This window comes from Entelurus aequoreus, linkage group LG27 (genome assembly GCF_033978785.1).
Source record: "Entelurus aequoreus isolate RoL-2023_Sb linkage group LG27, RoL_Eaeq_v1.1, whole genome shotgun sequence".
Taxonomy (NCBI): Eukaryota; Metazoa; Chordata; class Actinopteri; order Syngnathiformes; family Syngnathidae; genus Entelurus; species Entelurus aequoreus.
In genome coordinates, this window is record NC_084757.1 from 9,556,423 (window position 1) to 9,577,454 (window position 21,032).

General features: G+C 37.2%; 1 protein-coding gene across 4 annotated transcripts in view; it reads right to left on the minus strand.

The window, feature by feature from the left end:
* Positions 1-21,032, minus strand: part of kif1aa (kinesin family member 1Aa) — a 132,107-nt gene that overhangs the window by 92,718 nt on the left and 18,357 nt on the right. For all 4 annotated transcript variants that reach the window (XM_062038686.1, XM_062038687.1, XM_062038685.1 and 1 more), the window contains exons 3-13: positions 16,888-16,961; positions 16,614-16,796; positions 16,487-16,552; positions 9,256-9,434; positions 8,753-8,864; positions 3,231-3,308; positions 1,993-2,058; positions 1,903-1,920; positions 1,741-1,819; positions 1,598-1,676; positions 1,396-1,538 (exon numbers count right to left, since the gene is read on the minus strand). In XM_062038686.1, the coding sequence (XP_061894670.1) occupies positions 1,396-1,538; positions 1,598-1,676; positions 1,741-1,819; positions 1,903-1,920; positions 1,993-2,058; positions 3,231-3,308; positions 8,753-8,864; positions 9,256-9,434; positions 16,487-16,552; positions 16,614-16,796; positions 16,888-16,961 (1,077 nt within the window). The remainder of the gene's footprint in view (positions 1-1,395; positions 1,539-1,597; positions 1,677-1,740; positions 1,820-1,902; positions 1,921-1,992; positions 2,059-3,230; positions 3,309-8,752; positions 8,865-9,255; positions 9,435-16,486; positions 16,553-16,613; positions 16,797-16,887; positions 16,962-21,032) is intronic.

The window sequence follows — 21,032 nt, forward strand, 5'->3', positions numbered from 1 at the left end:
GGTTGGCAAGTATGGCAATCATTGGTCCATATAGTTGCAAATGTGTGTATGTTGTGTGTGTGTGTTGGTGTTTGGAATCTGTGTCCTTGCGTACGTATGTGATAATGGGGGATATGGGTCACTGGGGTATTGTTTTTAATAGGGATGTCCGATAATATCGGCCTGCCGATATTATCGGCCGATATATGCGTTAAAATGTAATATCGGAAATTATCGGTATCGTTTTTTTTATTATCGGTATCGGGTTTTTTTTGTTTTTTTTATTTTTATCTTTTTATTATTTATTAAATCAACATAAAAAACACAAGATACACTTACAATTAGTGCACCAACCCAAAAAACCTCCCTCCCCCATTTACACTCATTCACACAAAAGGGTTGTTTCTTTCTGTTATTAATATTCTGCTTCCTACATTATATTATTATTATTAGCCTTTATTTAACCGGGTAAAATCCCATTGAGATCAAAGATCTCTTTTCCAAGGGAGACCTGGCCAAGAGGGCAGCAGCAAGGTTACATTAAAAACAGTAAACAAATACATAAAACATCACATTTACGACATTAAAACTTGCTCACATAACACATGTGCATACAGACAAGGTAGACTGCAGTCCTTTCACAGAAGCTTTAAACTCATTCAACGTGACAAGGGTTTGAAGTTTAATATTCGATTGTAGGTTATTCCAAGCCTTCGCTGCTGAAAACCTAAATGCTTTCTTGCCCAGTTCAGTTCTTACTTTGGGGACGACAAATTGCAGAACATTCATTGAACGAAGATTGTGACTTATATATCAATATATATCAATACAGTCTGCAAGGGATACAGTCCGTAAGCACACATGATTGTGCGTGCTGCTGCTCCACTAATAGTACTAACCTTTAACAGTTCATTTTACTAATTTTCATTCATTACTAGTTTCTATGTAACTGTTTTTATATTGTTGTACTTTCTTTTTTATTCAAGAAAATGTTTTTAATTTATTTATCTTATTTTACTAATTTTTAAAAAAAAGTACCTTATCTTCACCATACCTGGTTGTCCAAATTAGGCATAATAATGTGTTAATTCCACGACTGCATATATCGGTTGATATCGGTATCGGTTGATATCGGTATCAGTAATTAAAGAGTTGGACAATATCGGAGTATCGGATATCGGCAAAAAGCCATTATCGGACATCCCTGGTTTTTAACTTTGTAAAGCACTTTGCGTTGCATTTTCTTTCGTGTCTGAAAAGCACTTTATAAATAAAGCTTGATTTGATTTGAGTAAAAGTGAAAAAAAATATAACTATTGGCATCATCATGATTGAAAAAAATATATCGTATTTTTCCAATGTTTGTATTTATTTTTCTACAATGTGTCCTGTCAGTGAGGTAAAAGAAGTCCTTACTGTCGATGATGTCGCCCAGACCCTGGGCGAAGAGGAGATCCTTGAGACGGGACACCTCCTCCTTCAGCTCGCGCACCAGCCGGTTGTTGGGATCCTCGTTGATGACGGCGTTGCAGCGGATCTGCTTGGCGCGGTCGGCGTACCTGCGCGGATAAAGAGGTAGCAGAAAAGGTGCCCGGAGGGAAGAGGCGTCTCTCTCTACCTGAGCGTGCTGAGCGTCTCGTCATAGTTGATGTCGGCCGGGCTCAGCGCGGCGACCATGGCGGTGCGAGAGTTCCCACCTGGCGGGTGAGAAGAGTTGACAGGAAGGATGTAACGATGGTGTTAGACTTGCTGAGTCCATACCCAGATTCTCTCGGAGCAGCCAGGTGAGGACGGAGTCTCTGTAGGGAATAAAACTTTCTGCCTTCTTCTTCTTTTTGTTCTGCGTGTCAGACAGATCAAGGATTAGCTCAGTGAGGGAAATGACACTTTGGTTTGTACCACCATTTTTGCTTAGTCTTTTACCTTGTTGGGTCCCGAGTCCTAGAAGGAAGCAGTGGCACATAAATCAAATGTATCTTTTATTGAGATGGGTGCAGGTAAAATATTAATTACCACATCTGCTAAAGCGGAGATGACTTTTCCCAGCGTGGTTAGAGATTTGTTGATGTTAGCTCCTTCCTGTGACAGAGAATGTGTGATGAAGAAGAGAATATACACAACAACTGGACCTCTACATTACATTGTCCATGCTTTTCATGTATTTATATCAAATATTAGAAGGGAATACAGTGTTTCCCATAAACTGCCAAGATACCTGTGGCGGTGGGGGCGTGGCTATAGGCGTGGTCACCATGACATCATCGAGTAATTTGCATAATTTACTACAATGATTTGATTTTCTCTAAAAAGGCTCAAAAAATGTATACTTACTAATTACTAATTAATAATAACAGTTTTGTTTTAAACGTCCATCCATCCATCCATTTTACAATATAATTACAACACTTTATGTACATATTTATATACAGATTTGAACAATAAGTTATTCACTGAAATATATTTATTAATTGTGGTTCTTACAAAAAATGTATCTTATAAAATATAAAAGCTAAAATGTCTCAAAGCTCTGCCCCTTTAATTAGTGCATACTAAATAATTTAACTTTAGCCTACTACTACAACCATATTATTTACCAGCAACATAAAGTGAAACAGAGGCAGAGGTGTCCTGCCACAGTCAGTAACAAATAAACAGAAAACAGTAGTGGTGGTAGATAGACACAGAGCTTCATCAAACATCTGATCCACTGACCAAAGAGCTCCAAAAATCTTGAACTTTAGACTGCCATCAATTTTACTCCCTACACTTAACCATGTGTTTCCTACTGCCTTTGCACCCTTTGTTATATACACATGCTGTGTTTCTAATATAAACACATTTAATAAAGACAAATACAAATAAGGCAACAAGAGAAGTATCCTACACTTCTCTTTTGTAAAGTAAATCTGAACAGCAGATACGGGCATCACCATCAACTATATGATTTGCCTGAGAAGCTGGAGAGGACGGAAATTTTTTTTTAAATTTTTCTTTTTTATTTGTGGCGGACGTAATTCTTTCGTGGCGGGCCGCCACAAATAAATGAATGTGTGGGAAACCCGGAATATACACAACATACACCACGCTGCACCTCTACATTACATTGTCAATGCATATTTATATTAAATATTAGAAGAGACTCAACACTCCCACTTATAGCTTCATCCTGACATTTCACCTGAATGCTGAATATCCCAAACAATTATTACTTATGAGTACGTCGATTCATTTTAATACACAACTTTTCCTACCTTCAGCCTGGTTCCTTTGGCTCCGGTGGAATCGGCTCTTTCGCTGCCGGCCAAATCCACCAAACTGATCTTACTGACCTGAAAGCAAAGCATGAAGAAAAGGTTATTAGGAGACCTGCACAAGACAGTGGTTGTGTACCGACCCTTCTATTTGCCAACTTTAGATAGAGCTGGATATGTGCCGACGCGTCTCTGTGTACGTACACTTCATTTTCCACCATACAGTACTGTATAGTACTTTATATTGTGTACAAAGTGTGATATACAGTACTGTGTAGTACTTTATATTGTGTACAAAGTGTGATATACAGTACTGTGTAGTACTTTATATTGTGTACAAAGTGTGATATACAGTACTGTGTAGTACTTTATATTGTGTACAAAGTGTGATATACAGTACGGTATAGTACTTTATATTGTGTACAAAGTGTGATATACAGTACGGTATAGTACTTTATATTGTGTACAAAGTGTGATATACAGTACTGTATAGCAGTGGTCCCCAACCTTTTTGTAGGTGCGGACCGGTCAACGCTTGAAAATTTGTCCCACGGACCGGTGGGGGTGGGGGGTGGGGGTATTTAAATTGTTTTTATTTTTTTTCCCCCATAAAGAAATACAATCATGTGTGCTTACGGACTGTACTATTGATCTATATTGATATATAATGTATATATTGAGTTTTTTATGTTGATTTCATAAAAAAATAAATAAAAATAAAACAATTTTTTTTTTAAATTTCTTGTGCGGCCCGGTACCAATCGGTCCGCGGACCGGTGGTTGGGGACCACTGCTGTATAGTACTTTATATTGTGTACAAAGTGTGATATACACTATTGTATAGTACTTTATATTGTGTACAAAGTACTGTATAAAACGTTATATTGCGTACAAAGTGTGATGTACAGTACTTTATATTGTGTACAAAGTGTGACATACAGTACTGTGTAGTACTTTATATTGTGTACAAAGTGTGATATACAGTACTATGGAGTACTTTATATTGTGTACAAAGTGTGACATACAGTACTGTATAGTACTTTATATTGTGTACAAAGTGTGATATACAGTACTTTATATTGTGTACAAAGTGTGATATACAGTACTGTATAGTACTTTATATTGTGTACAACGTGTGATATACAGTACTGTATAGTACTTTATATTGTGTACAACGTGTGTTGTACAGTACTGTGTAGTACTTTATATTGTGCACAAAGTACTGTATAGTACTTTATATTGTGTACAAAGTGTGATATACCGTACTGTATAGTACTTTAAATTGTGTACAAAGTGTGACATACAGTACTGTGTAGTACTTTATATTGTGTACAAAGTGTGATATACAGTACTTTATATTGTGTACAAAGTGTGATATACAGTACTGTATAGTACTTTATATTGTGTACAAAGTGTGATATACAGTACTGTGTAGTACTTTATATTGTGTACAAAGTGTGATATACACTATTGTATAGTACTTTATATTGTGTACAAAGTACTGTATAGAACGTTATATTGCGTACAAAGTGTGATATACAGTACTTTATATTGTGTACAAAGTGTGATATACAGTACTTTATATTGTGTACAAAGTGTGATATACAGTACTGTATAGTACTTTATATTGTGTACAACGTGTGTTGTACAGTACTGTGTAGTACTTTATATTGTGCACAAAGTACTGTATAGTACTTTATATTGTGTACAAAGTGTGATATACCGTACTGTATAGTACTTTAAATTGTGTACAAAGTGTGACATACAGTACTGTGTAGTGCTTTATATTGTGTACAAAGTGTGATATACAGTACTGTGTAGTACTTTATATTGTGTACAAAGTGTGATATACACTATTGTATAGTACTTTATATTGTGTACAAAGTACTGTATAGAACGTTATATTGCGTACAAAGTGTGATATACAGTACTTTATATTGTGTACAAAGTGTGATATACAGTACTTTATATTGTGTACAAAGTGTGATATACAGTACTGTATAGTACTTTATATTGTGTACAACGTGTGTTGTACAGTACTGTGTAGTACTTTATATTGTGCACAAAGTACTGTATAGTACTTTATATTGTGTACAAAGTGTGATATACCGTACTGTATAGTACTTTAAATTGTGTACAAAGTGTGACATACAGTACTGTGTAGTGCTTTATATTGTGTACAAAGGCTGCTATACAGTACTGGATAGTACTTTATATTGTGTACAAACTGTGACATACAGTACTGTGTAGTACTTTATATTGTGTACAAAGTTTGACATACAGTACTGTGTAGTACTTTATATTGTGTACAAAGTGTGACATACAGTACTGTGTAGTACTTTATATTGTGTACAAAGTGTGATATACAGTACTTTATATTGTGTACAAAGTGTGATATACAGTACTGTATAGTACTTTATATTGTGTACAACGTGTGATATACAGTACTGTATAGTACTTTATATTGTGTACAACGTGTGTTGTACAGTACTGTGTAGTACTTTATATTGTGCACAAAGTACTGTATAGTACTTTATATTGTGTACAAAGTGTGATATACCGTACTGTATAGTACTTTAAATTGTGTACAAAGTGTGACATACAGTACTGTGTAGTACTTTATATTGTGTACAAAGTGTGATATACAGTACTTTATATTGTGTACAAAGTGTGATATACAGTACTGTATAGTACTTTATATTGTGTACAAAGTGTGATATACAGTACTGTGTAGTACTTTATATTGTGTACAAAGTGTGATATACACTATTGTATAGTACTTTATATTGTGTACAAAGTACTGTATAGAACGTTATATTGCGTACAAAGTGTGATATACAGTACTTTATATTGTGTACAAAGTGTGATATACAGTACTTTATATTGTGTACAAAGTGTGATATACAGTACTGTATAGTACTTTATATTGTGTACAACGTGTGTTGTACAGTACTGTGTAGTACTTTATATTGTGCACAAAGTACTGTATAGTACTTTATATGGTGTACAAAGTGTGATATACCGTACTGTATAGTGCTTTAAATTGTGTACAAAGTGTGACATACAGTACTGTGTAGTGCTTTATATTGTGTACAAAGGCTGCTATACAGTACTGGATAGTACTTTATATTGTGTACAAACTGTGACATACAGTACTGTGTAGTACTTTATATTGTGTACAAAGTGTGACATACAGTACTGTGTAGTACTTTATATTGTGTACAAAGTGTGATATACAGTACTGTGGAGTACTTTATATTGCGTACAAAGTGTGATATACAGTACTTTATATTGTGTACAAAGTGTGATATACAGTACTGTATAGTACTTTATATTGTGTACAACGTGTGATATACAGTACTGTATAGTACTTTATATTGTGTACAACGTGTGTTGTACAGTACTGTGTAGTACTTTATATTGTGCACAAAGTACTGTATAGTACTTTATATTGTGTACAAAGTGTGATATATCGTACTGTATAGTACTTTAAATTGTGTACAAAGTGTGACATACAGTACTGTGTAGTACTTTATATTGTGTACAAAGTGTGATACACAGTACTTTATATTGTGTACAAAGTGTGATATACAGTATTGTATAGTACTTATATTGTGTACAAAGTGTGATATACAGTACTGTGTAGTACTTTATATTGTGTACAAAGTGTGATATACCGTACTGTATAGTACTTTAAATTGTGTACAAAGTGTGACATACAGTACTGTGTAGTACTTTATATTGTGTACAAAGTGTGACATACAGTACTGTGTAGTACTTTAAATTGTGTACAAAGTGTGACATACAGTACTGTGTAGTACTTTATATTGTGTACAAAGTGTGACATACAGTACTGTGTAGTACTTTATATTGTGTACAAAGTGTGACATACAGTACTGTGTAGTACTTTATATTGTGTACAAAGTGTGATATACAGTACTGTGTAGTACTTTATATTGTGTACAAAGTGTGATATACAGTACTGTGTAGTACTTTATATTGTGTACAAAGTGTGATATACCGTACTGTATAGTACTTTCAATTGTGTACAAAGTGTGACACACAGTACTGTGTAGTACTTTATATTGTGTACAAAGTGTGATATACAGTACTTTATATTGTGTACAAAGTGTGATATACAGTACTGTGTAGTACTTTATATTGTGTACAAAGTGTGATATACAGTACTTTATATTGTGTACAAAGTGTGATATACAGTACTGTATAGTACTTTATATTGTGTACAAAGTGTGATATACACTATTGTATAGTACTTTATATTGTGTACAAAGTACTGTATAGAACGTTATATTGCGTACAAAGTGTGATATACAGTACTTTATATTGTGTACAAAGTGTGATATACAGTACTTTATATTGTGTACAAAGTGTGATATACAGTACTGTATAGTACTTTATATTGTGTACAAAGTGTGATATACACTATTGTATAGTACTTTATATTGTGTACAAAGTACTGTATAGAACGTTATATTGCGTACAAAGTGTGATATACAGTACTTTATATTGTGTACAAAGTGTGATATACAGTACTTTATATTGTGTACAAAGTGTGATATACAGTACTGTATAGTACTTTATATTGTGTACAACGTGTGTTGTACAGTACTGTGTAGTACTTTATATTGTGCACAAAGTACTGTATAGTACTTTATATTGTGTACAAAGTGTGATATACCGTACTGTATAGTACTTTAAATTGTGTACAAAGTGTGACATACAGTACTGTGTAGTGCTTTATATTGTGTACAAAGGCTGCTATACAGTACTGGATAGTACTTTATATTGTGTACAAACTGTGACATACAGTACTGTGTAGTACTTTATATTGTGTAAAAACTGTGACATACAGTACTGTGTAGTACTTTATATTGTGTACAAAGTGTGATATACAGTACTTTATATTGTGTACAAAGTGTGAAACACAGTACTGTATAGTACTTTATATTGTGTACAACGTGTGATGTACTGTACTGTGTAGTACTTTATATTGTGCACAAAGTACTGTATAGTACTTTATATTGTGTACAAAGTGTGACATACAGTACCGTGTAGCACTTTATATTGTGTACAAAGTGTGATGTTGAGTACTGTATAGTACTTTATATTGTGTACAAAGTACTGCAAAGTACTTTATATTGTGTACAGTGTGACATACAGTACCGTGTAGCACTTTATATTGTGTACAAAGTGTGATGTTGAGTACTGTATAGTACTTTATATTGTGTACAAAGTGAGATGTAAAGTACTGTATAGTACTTTATATTGTGTACAAAGTGTGATGTAAAGTACTGTATAGTACTTTATATTGTGTACAAAGTGTGATGTAAAGTACTGTATAGTACATTATATTGTGTACAAAGTGTATAAAACTTCACTAAAATATGGACTTTTTGTTGAGGCTGGAACTCATTCATATTTACATTGTTTCTTATGGAGAATTTTGCTTCACTATACAAACTTTTCAAGCACCAATGAAGTTTGTAAATGGAGGTTCTCACCTTCTCTAAGGTGTTGTCAGTGTCGGCATCGTGGCGTTTCTGAGTGAAGATGATGTTGAAGACGGCGTGGGAGCGACTGCTGGTCTCGTTCATGTTGGTCGCGGCCACAGTCCTGTCAGGAGAGACTAACAGTCAGTGTGTCTGCAGCGTGCTGGACTATCTCAGACTAAGTCAGTCCGTGTGTCTGCAGCGTGCTGGACTATCTCAGACTAACAGTCCGTGTGTCTGCAGCGTTCTGGACTATCTCAGACTAACAGTCAGTCCGTCTGCAGCGTGCTGGACTATCTCAGACTAATAGTCAGTCTGTCTGCAGCGTGCTGGACTATCTCAGACTAATAGTCAGTCTGTCTGCAGCGTGCTGGACTATCTCAGACTAAGTCAGTCTGTCTGCAGCGTGCTGGACTATCTCAGACTAATAGTCAGTCTGTCTGCAGCGTGCTGGACTATCTCAGATTAAGAGTCAGTCTGTCTGCAGTGTGCTGGACTATCTCAGACTGCATCACCTGGCCTTGTTGCCAGAGTCCATCAGGTCCTGGATGTCGTTGTAGTCGGTGACGGCCAGCTTGGACAGGTCCTCCACGTAGGGTCCCATCAGAGGATGCTCTCGCACTCGGAGGTTGCCTTTGTTTTTAGGGTTGAGCAGGTCGCGCACGCGCTCACAGTAGATCTCCATGTAGCTCACCTGTGAAGGACAGGTGCTCACACTGACACTGCGTCTCTTTCTTTGCACACAGCACCACAAACCACATGACCTCGCTCTATTTTACTGGTCACAGGATTGTAAAGAAAGAGATATGGAAGTATTATTGGAGCAAAACTATTTGCTAATACGTGTCCGATGTACTCATTTGTGTGTCTGTACGTCAAGCCGTGTGTGTGTCATTAGATTGATGTGAAGCCTGATTGGCTGTCTTTAAAGGCCTACTGAAAGCCACTACTAGCGACCACGCAGTCTGATAGTTTATTTATCAATGATGAAATCTTAACATTATAACACATGCCAATACGGCCGGGTTAACTTATAAAGTGACATTTTAAATTTGCCGCTAAACTTCCGGTTCGAAACGCCTCTGAGGATGACGTATGCGCGTGACGTAGCCCGGCGAACACGGATATGCCTTCCACATTGAAGCCAATACGAAAAAGCTCTGTTTTCATTTCATAATTCCACAGTATTCTGGACATCTGTGTTCGTGAATCTGTTGCAATCATGTTCATTGCATTATGGAGAAGGAAGCTGAGCAAGCAAAGAAGAAAGTTGTCGGTGCGAAATGGACGTATTTTTCGAACGTAGTCAGCAACAACAGTACACAGCCGGCGCTTCTTTGTTTACATTCCCGAAAGATGCAGTCAAGATGGAAGAACTCGGATAACAGAGACTCTAACCAGGAGGACTTTTGACTTCGATACACAGACGCCTGTAGAGAACTGGGACAACACAGACTCTTACCAGGATTACTTTGATTTGGATGACAAAGACGCAGACGTGCTACTGTGAGTATGCAGCTTTGGCTTCTAAACATTTGATCGCTTGACCGTATGTGCGCAACTTTTTTTTGCGTATGTATGTAACTTTTTTTAAATATATAAGCTTTATGAACCTTGGGTTAGGTGAACGGTCTTTTGGGCTGAGTGATTGTGTGTGTTGATCAGGTGTTTGAATTGTATTGGCGTGTTCTATGGAGCTAGGAGCTAGCATAGGAGCTAGGAGCTAGCATAACAAACACGCAGGTGTTTTTATGCAGGATTAATTTGTGGCATATTAAATATAAGCCTGGTTGTGTTGTGGCTAATAGAGTATATATATGTCTTGTGTTTATTTACTGTTGTAGTCATTCCCAGCTGAATATCAGGTCACCCCCGGCTCTCACAGCATCTTCCCTATCTGAATAGCTTCAACTCCCCACTAGTCCTTCACTTGCACTTTACTCATCCACAAATCTTTCATCCTCGCTCAAATTAATGGGGAAATTGTCGCTTTCTCGGTCCGAATCTCTCTCACTTCATGCGGCCATCATTGTAAACAATAGGGAACTTTGCGTATATGTTCAACTGACTACGTCACGCTACTTCCGGTAGGGGCAAGCCTTTTTTTAATCAGATACCAAAAGTTGCAATCTTTATCGTCGTTGTTCTATACTAAATCCTTTCAGCAAAAATATGGCATTATCGCGAAATGATCAAGTATGACACATAGAATAGATCTGCTATCCCCGTTTAAATAAAAAAAATTCATTTCAGTAGGCCTTTAAATTTCCCGCCACACTTCCGGTTGAAAAACTCCTTTGGATATGATTTATGCGCGTGACGTCACAAAATCCACGGAAGCGGTTGGACCCCATCGACCCGATACAAAAACCTCTTGTTTTCTTCGACAAAATTCCACAGTATTCTGGACATCTGTGTTGGTGAATATTTTGCAATTTGTTTAATGAACAATGGAGGCTGCAAAGAAGAAAGTTGTAGGTGGGATCGATCGGTGTATTAGCGGCTAAGTACAATACTTACAGCAACACAACAAGGACTACTTACTACGCCTAGCCGATGCTTGCCGCCAAACCCACGGATGAAGTCCTTCGTCGCGCCGTCGATCGCTGGAACGCAGGTAAGCACGGGTGTTGATGGGCAGATGAGGGCTGGCTGGCGTAGGTGGAGCGCTAATGTTTTTATCATAGTTCTGTGAGGTCCGGTTGCTAAGTTGCTAAATTAGCCTTAGCGTCGTTAGCAACAGCATTGTTAAGCCTTACCAGGCTGAGAATGTTTAACCGTGTAGTTACATGTCCATGGTTTAATAGTATTGTTGATCTTCTGTCTATCCTTCCAGTCAGGGGTTTATTTCTTTTGTTTCTATCTTCATTTGAGAACGATGCTATCACGTTAGCTCAGTTGCTAAGTGTGTGACCGATGTATTGTCGTGGAGATAAAAGTCACTGTTAATGTCCATTTCGCGCGCTCGACTCTCATTTTCAAGAGGATATAGTATCCGAGGTGGTTTAAAATACAAATCCGTGATCCACAATAGAAAAAGGAGAGAGTGTGGAATCCAATGAGCCAGCTTGTACCTAAGTTACGGTCAGAGCGAAAAAAGATACGTCCATCACTGCCTCTCTAATCCTTCACTCTAACGTTCCTCATCCACGAATCTTTCATCCTCGCTCAAATTAATGGGGTAATCGTCGCTTTGAATCTCTCGCTCCATTGTAAACAACGGGGAATTGTGAGGAATACTAGCTCTTGTGACGTCACGCTACTTCCGGTACAGGCAAGGCTTTTTTTATCAGCGAGCAAAAGTTGCGAACTTTATCGTCGATTTTCTCTACTAAATCCTTTCAGCAAAAATATGGCAATATCGCGAAATGATCAAGTATGACACATAGAATGGATCTGCTATTCCCGTTTAAATAAAAACAATTCATTTCAGTAGGCCTTTAACACCTGACTTTTCACACATAAAAGTTCATGCAGCGTGTAAAAAGACTTTCTGTCTGCAACTTCACCTTTTCTTTCCCTAAACTCACCACTAGGGTTGTCACCATACCAATATTTTGGTACCAAAATGTATTTATTGGCTTTATTTTAACATTAATTTGAACTTGAAGTGCCATCCCATTCCTAACCCATAGGGTTCAATATGACCCTTTTTAGCTATTACAGCTTCAACTCATCTGGGAAGGCTGTCCACAAGGTTGCGGAGTGTGTTTATAGGAATTTTCCACCATTCTTCCAAAAGTGCATTGGTGAGGTCACACACTGATGTTGGTGGAGAAGGCCTGGCTCTCAGTCTCCATTCTAATTCATCCCACAGGTGTTCTATCGGGGTTCAGGTCAGGACTCTGTGCAGGCCAGTCAAGTTCATCCACATCAGACTCTTGTCATCCATGTCTTTATGGACCTTGCTTTGTGCACTGGTGCACAGTCATGTTGGAAGAGGAAGGGGCCCACTCCAAACTGTCCCCACAAGGTTGGGAGCATGGAATTGTCCAAAATGTTTTGGTATCCTAGAGCATTCAAAGTTCTTTTCACTGGAACTAAGGGGCCAAGCCCAACTCCTGATGCTAGGTTCACACCAACGGCGCTTTGACGGCGCTTTAAAGCGGCATGCAAAGCGGTGTTAAAGCGTAACAAAGCCTGATTAAAGCGTGAGGGTCCTAATGGATCGTGGGAAAGCTTGTAGTGAAGCGGGACATGCGGCAAGTTCGCCAAAAATCTTTAAACGGTTTAAAAAAATTCTGCGCTCTGTCAAGAATGGAATAAAGCGGCGAGAGCTTATTATTGTCAACTAGCATAAGAAATGAAAGATAGATATTTATTAAGATGACAAAGAAATAAAAGAAATGAAGATATAAAACATAATATAACGGAAAAAAAAGAGAAATTGAAAAAAATAAATGAATATAAAAAATAAAAGAAATGCCTTTTATTATTGTCAACTAGCATAAGAAATGAAAGATAGATATTTATTAAGATGACAAAGAAATAAAAGAAATGAAGATATAAAACATAATATAACGGAAAAAAAAGAGAAATGAAAAAAATAAATGAATATAAAAAATAAAAGAAATGCCTTTTATTATTGTCAACTAGCATAAGAAATGAAAGATAGATATTTATTAAGATGACAAAGAAATAAAAGAAATGAAGATATAAAACATAATATAACGGAAAAAAAAGAGAAATTGAAAAAAATAAATGAATATAAAAAATAAAAGAAATGCCTTTTATTATTGTCAAGTACCATAAGAAATGAAATATAGATATTTATTAAGATGACAAAGAAATAAAAGAAATGAAGATATAAAACATAATATAACGGAAAAAAAAGAGAAATTGAAAAAAATAAATGAATATAAAAAATAAAAGAAATGCCTTTTATTATTGTCAACTACCATAAGAAATGAAAGATAGATATTTATTAAGATGACAAAGAAATAAAAGAAATGAAGATATAAAACATAATATAACGGAAAAAAAAGAGAAATTGAAAAAATAAATGAATATAAAAAATAAAAGAAATGCCTTTTATTATTGTCAACTACCATAAGAAATGAAAGATATATATTTATTAAGATGACAAAGAAATAAAAGAAATGAAGATATAAAACATAATATAACGAAAAAAAAAGAGAAATTAAAAAATGAATGAATATAAAAAATGTGTGGAAAACAGTATACTGAGTTTTTCACTTTTTTTTTTAACTTATTTGTTTATCATATTTCTCTTTTTTATTACATTATGTGTTTTATCCTGTATATAATAAAACAAAAAGAGAAATCAAATAAATAGATAAATCTAAAAAAATTTGGGGAAAACTTAGTATACTGAGTTTTTCAAATTGTTTTCTTATTTTTGTTGTAACAATGCACAACAGAGCTTGATAATCGTGTCAGAGCCTGATTTAAAGCGTCAGGATCGCATCGAAGCGTAATAAAGTTCAATAAAGCGTAATAAAACGTATCAAAGCGTGATTTAAAGCGTATCAAAGCGGCATCAAATCGTGAGGAACGGTAACAAAGCGACAACTAATTCGTATCAGAGCGTATCAAAGCATAACATTACTTCGGAGATCGGGATATTCGTGGAAAAATTGACAAAAATGACGGCGCTTTGCTCGCCGCTTTAAAGCGCGGCAAGCGCCGTTGGTGTGAACCAGGCACGAAAAACAACCCCACACCATAATTCCTCCGCTGACCCCTCTCTGTCAGTTTAGGTGGCCTACCACTTCGTGGCTGAGTTGCTGTTGTTCCCAAACTCTTCCATTTTCTTTTAATAAAGCCGACAGTTTATTTTGGAATATTTAGGAGCCAGGAAATTTCACGACTGGATTTGTTGCACAGGTGGCATCCTATGACAGTTCCACGCTGGAAACCACTGAGAGCGGCCCATTCTTTCACAAATGTTTGTAGAAACATTAGTACACAGACACCAGAATGGGATTACACACACACAGATTGAGATACAGACACACACATTAGTACACAGACACCAGAATGGGATTACACACACACAGATTGAGAAACAGACACACACATTAGTACACAGACACATGAATGGGATGACACACACCCAGATTGAGAAACAGACACACACATTAGTACACAGACACAAGAATGAGATTACACACACACAGATTGAGATATAGACACACACATTAGTACACAGACACATGAATGGGATTACACACACACAGATTGAGATACAGACACACACATTAGTACACAGACACAAGAATGAGATTACACACACACAGATTGAGATATAGACACACACATTAGTACACAGACACATGAATGGGATTACACACACACAGATTGAGATACAGACACACACATTAGTACACAGACACATGAATGGGATTACACACACTGATTGAGATACAGACACACACATTAGTACACAGACACATGAATGGGATTACACACACACACAGATTGAGATATAGACACACACATTAGTACACAGACACAAAAATGGGATTACACACACACATATTGAGATATAGACACACACATTAGTACACAAACACATGAATGGGATGACACACACACAGATTGAGATATAGACACACACATTAGTACACGGACACAAGAATGGGATTACAGACACACAGATTGAGATACAGACACACACATTAGTACACGCACACACACAAGAATGGGATTACACACACACAGATTGAGATACATACATATACATTAGTAAACGGACACAAAAATGGGATTACACACACACAGATTGAGATACAGACACACACATTAGTACATGGACACAAGAATGGGATTACACACACACAGATTGAGATACAGACACACATATTAGTACATGGACACAAGAATGGGATTACACACACACACACACACACACACACACACAGATTGAGATACAGACACACATTAGTACACGGACACAAGAATGGGATTACACACACACAGATTGAGATACACACACACATTAGTACACACACACAAGAAGGGGATTACAGACACACACATTGAGATACACACACACATTAGTACACACACACAAGAATGGGATTACAGACACACACATTGAGATACACACACACAAGAATGGGATTACAGACACACACATTGAGATACACACACACAAGAATGGGATTACAGACACACACATTGAGATACACACACACATTAGTACACACACACAAGAATGGGATTACAGACACACACATTGAGATACACTCACACAAGAATGGGATTACAGACACACACATTGAGATACACGCACACAAGAATGGTATTACAGACACACACATTGAGATACACACACACAAGAATGGGATTACAGACACACACATTGAGATACACACGCACAACAATGGGATTACAGACACACAGATTGAGATACACACACACACACATTAGTACACACACACAAGAATGGGATTACAGACACACACATTGAGATACACAAACACAAGAATGGGATTACAGACACACACATTGAGATACACACGCACAACAATGGGATTACAGACACACAGATTGAGATACACACACATACATTAGTACACACACACAAGAATGGGATTACAGACACACACATTGAGATACGCATTTGCCAACAGTTTTGCTCCAATAAAACTTCCATAGGAAATAATTTAGTGAGTAAATTGTCCCTAATAACAAAATGGATTGTGGAGCAGAACAGAAAGAAGTTGATGGAGTGTGAGCAAGCAGAGGACAAGATGTGGAAAAAGGAGTTGGGTCTCTCACCTCCACAGAGTAAGACATGCTGTTGTCTGTGTGGTCGTTGATTTTTGTAAACAGATCCTCACATAACTGCAAGAAGAACATGATGAATTAGCCTCGTTCCTAATGATCCTGATGACTCATCTATCACCAATGGCATGATCCCCTGTTGATCCTTCACGTCCTGCTTGCCCATCATGGTGTAGGACTTGCCGGCGCCCGTCTGGCCGTAGGCGAAGATGCAGACGTTGTAGCCCTCGAAGGCGTGGAGCAGCATTTCCTCTCCGATGTCTTGGTAGACCAGCTTCTGGGACGCGAAGTTGGCATCCTCCGGCTGGTGGCAGCAACCAACACAAACGTCGACAGTGTACACAGCGTGTGTGTGTGTGTGTGCGTGTGTGTGTGTGTGTGTGTGTGTGTGTTACCGTGGTGTGGGACCAGTAGGAGTAATCAAAGTTGAAGCTCTTGTTGTCTCTGGCCTGTTTGGGGTTGATGATGGCTGAAAGGAGCACAAGTCAGTGGAGTCAACCTTCATACATCTTCACTCTTCAACCTATGCAATGATATAGACATTATCCTACACCAGGGGTGCCCATTACGTCAATGGCGAGCTAGCGGTCAATGGTGGAGGGTGTGTCAGTCCATCACCAGCCATAAATGACAAAAATAGTCCTAAAAATGATTGATCATCAATCTTTACCAAGGCGTCACTTTCGTGATATCATCTGTGTGTATTATATCATCCTATGGTACCAATATTTTGGCATTTACTTATTATTTTCTAAATAAAGGGGACCACAAAAAAATGGCATTATTGACTTAATTTGAAAAAAAATCTTAGGCTACATTAAACATATGTCTATTATTCCAATTTAGTCCTTAAATAAAATAGTGAACATACTAGACAACTTGTCTTTTAGTAGTAAGTAAACAAACAAAGGCTCTTAATTAGTCTGCTGACGTATGCAGTAACATATTTTGTCATTTATACACCTATTATTTTGCCAACATTATGAGGGACAAGTGGTAGAAAATGAATTATTAATCTACTTGTTCATTTACTGTTTATATCGGCTTACTTTGTTTTAACATGTTCTATCTACACTTCTGTTAAAATGTAATAATCACTTATTCTTGATACCACAAATTTGGGTATCAATCCGATACCAAGTCATTTCAGAATCATACATTGGTGGACCGGTGCTTTTCAGAGGTGGTATACAGTGTTTCCCATAAACTGCCAAGATACCTGTGGCATTGGGGGCGTGGCTATGGGCGCGATCACCATGACATCATCGAGTAATTTGCATAATTTACTACAATGATATGACTTTCTCTAAAAAGGCTCAAAAAATGTATACTTACTAATTAATAATAACAGTTTTGTTTTAAACCTCCATCCATCCATTTTACAATATAATTACAACACTTTATGTACATATTTATATACAGATTTGAACAAGAAGTTATTCACTGAAATATATTTATTAATTGTGGTTCTTACAAAAAATATATCTTATAAAAATATAAAAGCTAAAATGTCTCTTAAAGCTCCGCCCCTTTAATTAGTGCATACTAAATAATTTAACTTTAGCCTACTACTACAACCATATTATTTACCAGCAACATAAAGTGAAACAGAGGCAGAGGTGTCCTGCCACAGTCAGTAACAAATAAACAGAAAACAGTAGTGGTGGTAGATAGACACAGAGCTTCATCAAACATCTGATCCACTGAACAAAGAGCTCCAAAAATCTTGATCCTACACTTCTCTTTTGTAAAGTAAATCTGAGATCCGGGCATCGACATCAACTATATGATTTGTCTGAGAAGCTGGACAGGAAAACAAAAAATAAAAAATAAATCTATTTGTGGCGGCCTTAATTCTTTCGTGGCGGGCCGCCACAAATAAATGAATGTGTGGGAAACACTGGTATAGTACCGAATATGATTCATTAGTATCGCGGTACTATACTAATACCGGTACACCGTACAGCCCTAGTATGTATGTATATATGAATGTATGTATGTATGTATGTATATATTAGGGCTGCAACTAACGATTAATTTGATAATCGATTAATCTGTCGATTATTACTTCGATTAATAATCGGATAAAAGAGACAAACTACATTTCTATCCTTTCCAGTATTTTATTGGAAAAAAAACAGCATACTGGCACCATACTTATTTTGATTGTTGTTTCTCAGCTGTTTGTAAATGTAGCAGTTTATAAATAAAGGTTTAGAAAGAAAAAAGAAAAAAGAAAAGAAACATTTTTTTAAATAAAAAATTAAATAAAATAAATAGCCTCTGCGCATAGCATAAATCCAATGAATCGATGATTAAATTAATCGGCAACTATTTTTATAATCGATTTTAATAGTTTTAATCGATTAGTTGTTGCAGCCCTAGTATATATATATATGAATGTATGAATGTATGTATACATACATATGTGTGTGTGTGTGAGTGTACATATTATATGAATATGATGGACATATAATTAATATAATTGGTAATTATGAGTATGTGAATGTTGGACTCCTACATTGTTTACTTCCGTGACAACCTTCTTAAAGTTTTGTAATCAATCAGAAATATCAAGCAGCTAAAATGCATCAAACATGGATAAGTGTGGAGAGTGTTTTACATTTTCCCATCATGCTTTGTAACGGATAACATTTTAAATTTTTTATGATGCATGGATGTTTTTTATGAGATCCTCAAAGTTCAGTGAACAGGTTGTGTTCAATGTGACCATGTTTGTTGACTTTTTGTGTCGGTTGGATTATTATTAGTATTTTTTTTTGCACCATGACTAGCTAGGGAAGGTTGTTGGCATTGGTTCATACAGGTAAATGCTGTGCATTATTTTATTTGGAGCATAGTTAAAGGCCTACTGAAAGCCACTACTACCGACCACGCAGTCTGATAGTTTATATATCAATGATGAAATCTTAACATTGCAACACATGCCAATACGGCCGGGTTAACTTATAAAGTGCAATTTTAAAATTCCCGGGGAACTTCCGGTTCAAAACGCCTTTGGAGGATGACGTATGCGTGTGACGTCGCGAGGTCCACGGAAGTGTTTGGACCCTACTGGACACTCTGTTTTCTTCGACAACATTCCACAGTATTCTGGACATCTGTGTTGGTGAATATTTTGCAATTTGTTTAATGAACAATGGAGGCTGCAAAGAAGAACGTTGTAGGTGGGATCGGTGTATTAGCGGCTGGCTGTAGCAACACAACAAGGAGGACTTTGTTGGATAGCAGACGCTAGCGCCGGCGACCTCACCTTGACTTCCTACGTCTCCGGGCCGCCGACCGCATCGTCGATCGCTGGAACGCAGGTGAGCACGGGTGTTGAGCAGATGAGGGCTGGCTGGCGTAGGTGGAGCGCTAATGTTTTTATCATAGCTCTGACGAGGTCCCGTTGCTAGGTTAGCGTCGTTAGCAACAGCATCGCCAGGCTTCGACAGGCGGCACAGCATTAACCGTGTATTTACATGTCCAGTGTTTGGTTCGGTGTCTCCTGATAGTAGTATTGTTGATCTTCTGTCTATCCTTCCAGTCAGGGATTTATTTATTTTGTTTCTATCTGCATTTGAGACAGATGCTATCATGTTAGCTCATGCTAAAGAGCTTCGTCGATGTATTGTCGTGGAGATAAAAGTCACTGTGAATGTCCATTTCGCCTTATCGACTCTCATTTTCAAGAGGATATAGTATCCGAGGTGGTTTAAAATACAAATCCGTGATCCACAGTAGAAAAAGGAGAGAGTGCGGATTCCAATGAGCCAGCTTGTACCTAAGTTACGGTCAGAGCGAAAAAAGATATCTCTTGAACTGCATTCTAGTCCGTCCCTTTAACGTACCTCATCCACGAATCTTTCATCCTCGCTCAAATTAATGGGGTAATCGTCGCTTTCTCGCTCCGAATATCTCTCGCTCCATGTAAACAACGGGGAATTGTGAGCAGCACTACCGCTTGTGACGTCACGCTACTTCCGGTAGGGGCAAGGGTTTTTTTTATCAGCGAGCAAAAGTTGCGAACTTTATCGTCGATTTTCTCTACTAAATCCTTTCAGCAAAAATATGGCAATATCGCGAAATGATCAAGTATGACACATAGAATGGATCTGCTATTCCCGTTTAAATAAAAAAATTCATTTCAGTAGGCCTTTAAAGGTTACTGCCCTGAATTACTCATGTTGTCCACAAGATGGCGACAAAGCACCAGCATCAAACTTGTCAGACTTTAAATGAATTGAAATTTCCCAGATTTCTTATAAAACTCATGACTCACGGGCCAAATAGAAGATGCAAACGGGCCGCACTTGGCCACTTTTTGGACACACCTCAAGTAGCATGTTTACAAAATTCTGAAAATATCCTCCTTACTTAGTGGGAAATGATCTAGGACGTGGGGCTGGGGGGTCAATGTTAACAACAAAATACATTAGCCAAGACTTGTCTGCGTCATCTATTCAACACCTTTCAATCCACGGATGTTGTAGCTGTTACGTGTCCCACATCTTTTCTAAAGAAGCACCTTGCTGAC